The sequence below is a fragment of the Gekko japonicus genome, unplaced genomic scaffold (genome assembly GCF_001447785.1).
Source record: "Gekko japonicus isolate JY-2015 unplaced genomic scaffold, Gekko_japonicus_V1.1 scaffold1449, whole genome shotgun sequence".
In the NCBI taxonomy this organism is placed as follows: Eukaryota; Metazoa; Chordata; class Lepidosauria; order Squamata; family Gekkonidae; genus Gekko; species Gekko japonicus.
In genome coordinates, this window is record NW_015173714.1 from 63,939 (window position 1) to 72,490 (window position 8,552).

At 49.1% G+C, this 8,552-nt stretch overlaps 1 protein-coding gene across 1 annotated transcript in view; it reads left to right on the forward strand.

The window, feature by feature from the left end:
* Window positions 1-1,982: 1,982 nt before the first annotated feature.
* Window positions 1,983-8,552, forward strand: part of LOC107120597 (mast cell protease 1A-like) — an 11,826-nt gene continuing 5,256 nt past the window's right edge. The window contains exons 1-3 of the mRNA XM_015423327.1: window positions 1,983-2,078; window positions 4,885-5,032; window positions 6,911-7,046. Coding sequence (XP_015278813.1) covers window positions 2,018-2,078; window positions 4,885-5,032; window positions 6,911-7,046 — 345 coding nt within the window. The 5' untranslated portion in view covers window positions 1,983-2,017. The remainder of the gene's footprint in view (window positions 2,079-4,884; window positions 5,033-6,910; window positions 7,047-8,552) is intronic.

Below are 8,552 nucleotides of genomic sequence, written 5' to 3' on the forward strand. Positions count from 1 at the left end.
CCCATTGGTCCCCCAGTGGAGAGACCAGGAGCCTAGTTGTTGGATGTTACAAGTTAGAACACTTCTATTTAGTGTTTACTGGGTTAATACTGTTTACTGAATCACATGTTTGTTTGTGACCTATCTGTTTAGAGAGCTAGAAAGCCCGCCAGATTCAGATCTAGTTTGTTGTTTTGATTGGAGGCTAGAGTGGCTACTATTTAGCATTTTATGACCCTTTGTCCGAGAGCAAGAAGAAGCTCCAGTCTCCATTACTCTTCGTTAGTCTGTCTAGATTGTGAGGATGTAGAAAATAAAGCTCTTTGTTATTTTTCATCCTGTTTACCCTACCCATGTTAGGTTGTAGTAAACTTTTATATTTTGAACTACCATGGACTCAGACTCATTTATACTCTGCTGATTCTGCTAATTAATATAAGAAATTAAACAAACACAGTCTCCAATACTAGTCCCCATCGCTGGCCCCTGGTGGCGGTCAGCGGACACAACAATCTCCGTTTATTCAAAGAAGTGGGCTGTGGCTCACAACAGCTCAAACTGCAGTCCCACAGACTAAATAATCCACTTTCAGTCCACACAGTAAAAGCCCAGTTGGAAAGTGCAGTGAAAGTGGATTGACAATGGATTGTTTAGTGTGTGTGACCACAGCCTGAGCCTTTAAGGCAGGGGTCCCCAACGTGGTGCCCACTGCCACCCTTCCTGGCGCCCGCCCACTTGCCCAGCCATTCCTTCTCCAACCATGAGGCCCGCTTGATGGGAGTCAGAAGGTTTACCCAAGGATGTCCTTCAAAGGAAGGCTTCCAGGCAAGTGGTTTCAGAAGGGGTGAGATAGCATTTAATGTGGTCAAAGCAGAGATTTACATTTGTTTGAGAAAGGAGCCATTTCCTCACAGCTGTTACCTCACGGGTCTTCCTTTCCTTCAAGATAAACCTTATTCTCTTCAGGATCCAATGGACTCAAGGAGTAAATCTTAAACTTTGGATTATTTTTCAGAACAGAAATCTGAACAGTTGGTGATGGCATACAGAGAGCAATAGAGAGATGGCTGCTACAAAAAAAAAATGTCACTGGCTCTACCTCCTGTGGCAGCCAGTTTGTGGTTACTCCCACCACCCTGGGCCAGAACTTCAAATATGCCCACAGGCTCAAAAAGGTTGGGGACTCCTGCTTTTAGGTGCCAATGGACTTTCATCTTCCTTTAGAAGAAGAGGAGATTGGATTTATACCCCGCCCTTCACTACCCAAAGGAGTCTCAGAGCGGCTTACAAACTCCTTTCCCTTCCCCTCCCCACACTCTGGGAGGTGGGTGGGGCTGAGAGAGCTCTGACAGAAACTGCTCTTTTTCAAGAACAGCTGTGCCACAGTTATGGCTTGCCCAAGGTCATCCAGCCAGGTGCAAGTGGAGGAGTGGAGAATCAAACCCGGTTCTCCCAGATTAGAGTCCGCACACTTAACCACTACACCAAGCTGCGGCCATTCACAATACACTGTCGCATGCAGAGTTAGGCCATACCTCACTTTTGGCTGCAGTTCTTGTGGGCTTGCAAGTTGCAGCAGAGGAAGGGGTCTCTCCCCTTGTGCTCCAAAAGATCTTTCAATCAGACCTGGCTGGGATTGGACCTGGGACCTTCGGCATTCAAAACAGGTGCTCTACCACTGAGCTACACACACAGCTGAAAGGTTCATTGTTTAAGTAGACTGCATGCCAAATTCTACTGCCTCAGACAGTGGCATTCGTCACAAGCCCTGGAGAGGTGCTATGCAACTATCAGGGCTCCTCTCCAGACAGATCTCACGCCGGCCGGTGCTATCAGATGGCCGTTTCACCAAAGCTGAAAAGATGGCCGTTAGAGATGAGAGCCAGGGAGCGGGCCGGGACCTCCCACTTTGACCCCAAACCCAGCTGATGTCTCTTCCTGACTCTGAGAACCAAGCCTACAGGCAGCTATAAAACCAGCTCAGTCAGACCTCTGCCATCTGAAGGCGGACGTTCACCCAAGAGAGCCGGACACCAAGATGAAGAACTTCCACCAGCACCTTCTCCTGCTTCTGATGTGTTGTGGCTTAGCCAGACCTGGTAAGGAATGGGAAAGTGGGCACCAGTGTTCCCTCTAAGCTGGGTTAGTGTGAGCTAACACACAGTTTTTTAGCCTTCGGCTCACAGATTTCTGTCTTAGCTCAGGAAGGATGGCTCTGGAGCAAACTAATTTATGCAGTAGCCAAATCGCTCGCTCACAACTTGAATGCCAGTAGCTCACAAAGTAGAATTTTTGCTCACATGACACCACAGCTTAGAGGAAACATTGGTGGGCACCTAGATCTGCCCATACATCAAGTATTCTAATTCTATAGGGACCTTGGGCAAGGCCTGAAGAGTGGAAACCCTGCAGGGTGAGGTCCATCTAGCTCAGCTTCCTGCTTCTCATGGTGGTCAGCCAGATGACCCCTAGAAGCCCAGGGGCAGATCGGAAGGCAGCAGCTTTCCCCCCGCGGTTTGCATTCGCTATTCAGATAGAGGACCTGCCAGCCCAGATGCAGTCTACCTCTGCCTTAGCTGGCTTAGATGGCATGAGAAAGAGGCTTCGCTATTTCACAGAGGGTGGGTCTCTCAGCAGCTGACATTAGCTGAGCTCGTGAAACAGAAAAAAGATGCGGCTCAACGGGGCCGACACCATACTTGACTGCAGAGTCACCCCTGAATGGCCATAAGATGGCCATAAATCCATGCAGACGCTACCATAAAAGCAAGCGATCAAACAAAGGGAAAGCAGCATGCGGCCTGGACACTGCCACAAAATCTGACAATCAGTCAAAGTGAAAGTGGCATGCAATGCAGAGGGGAATTTCTGTTCCAGCGTGGGTTTGGTAAAACAGCGGCGCAAATGCTGGATGCAGACTGGGCCAATGGCAGCGGCCGGAAGCAGCTCTGGGCCAGGCGCAGTGGCCGTAAAAGCCGGGCTTTTGGGTTTGGCAGGCAGTGGGGGCGAGTGGGGGCCCCCACGTGGACTTTGATCGTTCTCTGCCGTGGTTTGCCCTCCTCACCTCGTAATAACTTCCAAATGTTTACCCAGCCTTTAATTAAGTTTTAACTCTCTTTTCAAATTTTCTGAACAAAGTTTGAGGCCAGCGGCACCTTCAAGACCAACAAAGTTTTATTCAAGATGTAAGGTTTTTTGTGTGTGTGCTTACACCTTGAATAAAGCTTCTACCCAGAAACGAGACTTTGTTGGTCTTAAAGGTGCCCCTATACTCAAACTTTGTTCTACAGCTTCAGATCATCATGGGGATCCACCGGACTGTATCCTCAAATTTCTGAACTTCTTTAAGTGTATTTGAATGGTTAGGATATTTGTGTCCTTTTGTGCTGGCATTCCTTTCTAACACTATGGAATACTTTTCAGAAAGAACAACAACAAAAACCAACCACCTAGCTCTTATTTATTACCAAGAAACTTTAAAATTAATTATTGCTGCTTATGCTCATATCGAACAGCAGCTAAGGGAAAATATCTGATCTTAATGCCCTTTTTAAAGAATTGCACATTGCCTTGGTTTGTATTGATTTCCTTGCAAGCTGCTTTGAGTACTGTTGGCTCTTGGCATGAAGTTATACGTTTTTTAAATCCTTCCCTCATTCCAAGGAGCTCCTGGCCCTTCCCCTTTTCTCTTCAACAACAACCCTGTGAGGCAAGTGAGACTATGACTGATCACCCAACAAGTCTCATGGCAGAGTGTGGACTTGATCCTAGATCAGAGCCCCAACCCTCTGGCCTCTACACCAGGGGTGTCAAACTCATTTGTTATGAGGGCCGGATCTGACACAAATGAGACCTTGTTGGGCCAGGCCATGTGTGTCATAAAATGTAATGCCAGGTAGTGGAGATATAAACTTAATAAAGGATACAAAGGGTTTTTTTTTTAACTTAAAATAAAAACATGCTTAAAACATGAGCACTCTTGCAATATTTTGTTTATTTAACAGTGTCTGATAACTGACACCTCTTGCTCTGAATTATTGCATCAAAATGTCTGTGCTGTTGCAATCTTGAGTATGCTTTTCAGGTGTGTATCTGTAAGCTGCAAACCTACGATGACACAGCAGCAGCAGAACTGGAAGAAGAAGCAGAAGACAGCCAGTTCCACTGTGGGCCTGATGGAAGCCCTCCTGTGGCCTGATCCGCCCCCTGGGCCGCATGTTTGACACCCCCGCTCTACACCATTACAAGGGAGGCCCAAAATCAAATTGCCATTCTCCCTGGGTGACCTGGAGCCAGTCAGTCTCCTCTCAGCCTGACCTACCCTACAGGGATGTTGTGAGGACAATAGAGTTGAAGCGAAATTTTACAACATTTTGAAAAAACTGGAACGCAGAGCCAAGAAGCTGCCTGGCCATATCCATTTTACCCCACCTTCCCAAGGTGCTCAAGGCAGCTGCCATTGCTCTCCCCCACTTTATTCTCACAACAACCCTGTGAGGTAGGTTGGGGGAGAGAAGGCCTAGCCCGAGGTCACCTGATGACAGGGTCTGCCAACCGTACATGGAGGGCAGGGACACACCCCCACGCCCTTTGTCTTTTAAGAATGTGTGTTGTGACTCTGGGCCCTGACCTGGATAGCCCAGGATAGCCCGATCTTACAGCTCTTGGAAGCTAAGCAGAATCAGCCCTGGCTAGTATTTGGGTGGGAGAGCAGCAAGGAATAACCGGGTTGTGATGCAGACGCGGGCAATGGGAAACCCACCTCTGAACATCTCTTGCCTTGAAAGCTGCACAGCTGTGACTTGACGGCACTTCCACCCCACATACACCACCTGTTCCCCTGCATGCAAGGGTGGCCTTCTGGATCCAAGAGAGAGCTACTGACTCTTCTTGCGCTTCCTGCAGGTCGTTTGCGGAGTCAGATCATCGGGGGCCAGGAAGCCAAGCCTCACTCCAGACCTTACATGGCCGCCTTGAAGTTGGGATCTGACTTTGGCTGTGGTGGATTTCTGGTGGCGCCTCAATGGGTGATGACCGCAGCGCATTGCATGAGGTAAGTCCTGTCCATTCCGCCCAGGAAGTCATTTATTTATCGAATTGACATCCCGCTCCCGCTCCCCCCGAACGGGGCTCGCGGTGGTCAACCGCGTGTAAAACACACCCAATGAAAACAGCACAAAAGATACAATGAACTTTAAAACATAAAACGATTAAAAATCTATCCCCATTAAAATCTATCCGCTCTCAAGGAGGGTAAGATGTGTGGATGGTGAAGACGCAGCTGAAGCAGGCCAGCTGTTTGGTGGATCACAATCACCCAAAGGCTGGCCAAAGGCCACCCAAGCCTTGCATGCCCCGTGGAACCTAGGGAGCCCTGCGAGTGGTGTTCCCTCTAAACTGAGTTAGTGTGAGCTAGCTCACAGTTTTTTAGCCTCTGGCTCACACATTTTGGTCTTAGCTCAGGAAGGAGGGCTCCAGAGCAAGCTATTTTATGCAGTGGCCAAATCACCTGCTCACAACTTTAATGCCCGTAGCTCACAAAGTAGAATTTTTGCTCACAGGACTCCACAGCTTAGAGGGAACATTACCAAGGCACGCACCCCTTTAGGCAGCTCGTTCCAAAGGACAGAGGCCACTACTGAGAAGGCCCTCGCCCGTGTTGACACAAGGCAGACAGTTCATGGACCAGGGACCTTCAATAAATGCTGATATGAAGATTGGAGAAGACGGCCGGGATCATGCTGGGGCATTTGGGGGCAGAGCCCCACCACCTACAAGCCCTGCCCCACCTCCTGACAATGCCAGACCCCACCCCCAGTACGTTTAGCCCCACAGCTGCAAAACTGGAGAAAGAAAGGGAAGCCACTCTGCAGCTTCTGGTCAGTTCCCCCAACCCATCGGCTGTTAGGTTGTGGGGAGCTGGGGAAGGAAAGGAAAGCTGCCCTCCTGCTTTTGGTCAATTTCACTCCCTTCCAATCAGGGGTTAAACCTAACAGCTGTTCCTCCAGGAGTGAAACTGACCAGAGGCAGCATGGCTGCTTTCCTTTCCTTCCCCAGCCTCCCCACTGCTGCTGGGAGGGGGAGAAGGAAAGAGAGAGGGAGAGAAAAGGCATATGGTGATGGTGGTGGGGTTGCCCGTCTCCCTGGCATTACACGTGATGCCCAGGTGGACTCTGTGGCATTACGACCCACTGAAGTCTTGTGTACCCATGATAACGGGAAACGTCATCCATGCACAGATCAACAAGCCACAGAGGGGAGGGAAGAAATTAGGGATGCCAGCCTCCAGGTGAGACCTGGGGATCCCCCAGAATTCCAGCTCACCTCCAGACCACAGAGATCAGTTCCCCTGGAGAGAACGGATGCTTTGGAGAGACTCTATGGTATTGTGCCCCCACTCAGGTCCCTGTCCTCCACAAGCTCCATCCCCAAATCCCTGGGAGTTTCCCTACCTGGATCTGGCAATCCTAACCCCCCCCTTCCCCTTCCGGTGGCCGGGGGAACCTGGCAACCCTTGAGGAGACTGATAGTTGTTGTTCAGTCGCACAGTCGAGTCCGACTCTTCGTGACCCCATGGACCAGATCACGCCAGGCCCTCCTGTCTTCCGCTGTCCTCTGAAGTTGGCTCAATTTCATGTTCGTTGCATCTATGACACTGTCTAACCATCTCCTCCTTTGCCGTCCCCGTCTTCTTTGACCTTCAGTCTTTCCCAGCATCAGGGTCTTCTCCAGTGAGTGCTCCCTTCTCCTTTGGTGGCCAAAGTATTTGAGCTTCAGTTTCATTATCTGGCCTTCCAGGGAACAGTCCGGGTTGATTTCTTTTAGGATTGACTGATTTGATCTCCTTGCAGTCCAGGGGACTCTCAAGAGTCTTCTCCAGCACCATAGATCTACCATCAAATCCTGATATGCACCCATGTTCCACTTCTAGTGACATGACGGTTATCTTGGGAGCGCACGACATTTACGATTACGAAAAGTCTCAGCAAGTGCTTGGGGTTGAATCGTACCACATGCACCCGGAATATGACCCGTTCTCCACTTCGAACGATATTCTCCTCCTGAAGGTAGCATGTTCCAAATCTTCTGTTGCCTCAGTCCCTGAATGATCCCAAAGCAAAGGGCCTCAGACATCCCCAGATATAATTTTTCAGGCATTGCTTTCTGAGCCCCCCCCCCCATGGGACAGCTGGCCGGAACCCGTGCCGCGAATTGGGAATTCTATGACAGCTTGCTGGGCTTCAGGCCAGCTTTCCCCAATAGGTGACGCTGCTTTCGAAAAACTGGAGAACTGTAAGAAATCAAAGCAGAAAAGAACAGACGTTTTAAAAGGCGCAAACCTGCCAACAATGAGCACCATCCTCAAATAGTTTCCAGAAGTTTCCCCTAAAGAATCTCTTCCTGTCCAGAGTCGTAACAGCCATACTGCTTCTGTTTTCAAGACCATGTCAGCAGCAGGCAAGTTTAAAACATCCACCGCAGGGGAATCAGGGCGGGGCAGGGCCAAGTTGAAGCAGGTGGCAGTAGAACGGGAGAGGGGCACCCCCTAGCACCATTTGTTTTTGTCAGACAGAAAGTTTCCTGTTCAAATCGAAGCTTCCCTCTAACAAGGCTGTGTAAGGATTACTGACTTCTGAAATGTTTATTAGTTCACAAGCCAGTGTTTTTGTAAGTGTTCTTTGGTTATACTCACGTTGGAGTCCTGGAGGTTAGAAAGGGAGATGTCGCTTTCCTCTACTTTTCTCATAACCGGGTTTCCTCTGCCTCGCCAAGACATACTTTTCTCATACTCACCAAGACATACTTTTCTCATAACCGGGTTTCCTCTGCCTCTATTCCTCTTAGTCTATAAATCTATAGAGTGTTGATCTATTCTTGTTCTGGCTGTAGTGTGGCCAAATGGCCAGCATGCAGGTGGGCTTAAGAGGGAGGACACTAAAGATCCTTTTCTCAAATTAAAGATGCATTCAGGGGGTTGGCCGCATTGGTCTGAAGCAACAGAACAAAGTTTGAGTCCAGTGGGGCACCTTGAAGACCAGAAAAGTTTAATTCTGGGTATAAGCTTTCCTGTGCATGAGCACGTTTGATTCTGGAGATAAGCTTTTGTGTGCATGCACACTTCTTTGAATTAAACTTATAGATACCCAGAATTAAGCTTTGCCACTGGACTCAAACTTTGTTCTAAAATTAAAGAGACATTTTTGAACTGAATTTCTCATTTTTTTCCCCTTCTACAGTACGCTGGGTGTTTTCAGTCAGGTACTGTTTTAATAGGGTTACCAGACGTTCTCTTTTTAGGAGCTGCGGTGGCTCAGGTGGTTAAGACGCTGAACTGCAGGCTGTGGAAGGTCAGTAGTTCAGCAGTTCGAGACCCAGGGGTGCTGCATGACGGAGTGAGCTCCCATCTCTGGCTCCAGCTCCTGTCAACCTAGCAGTTCGAAAGCAAGAAATTGCAAGTAGATAAATAGGTACCACTTCGGTGGGAAGGGAACAGCGTTCCGTGCGCCTTGGTGTTTAGTCATGCCGGCCACATGACCACGGAAACGTCTTCGGACAGCGCTGGCTCTTCGGCT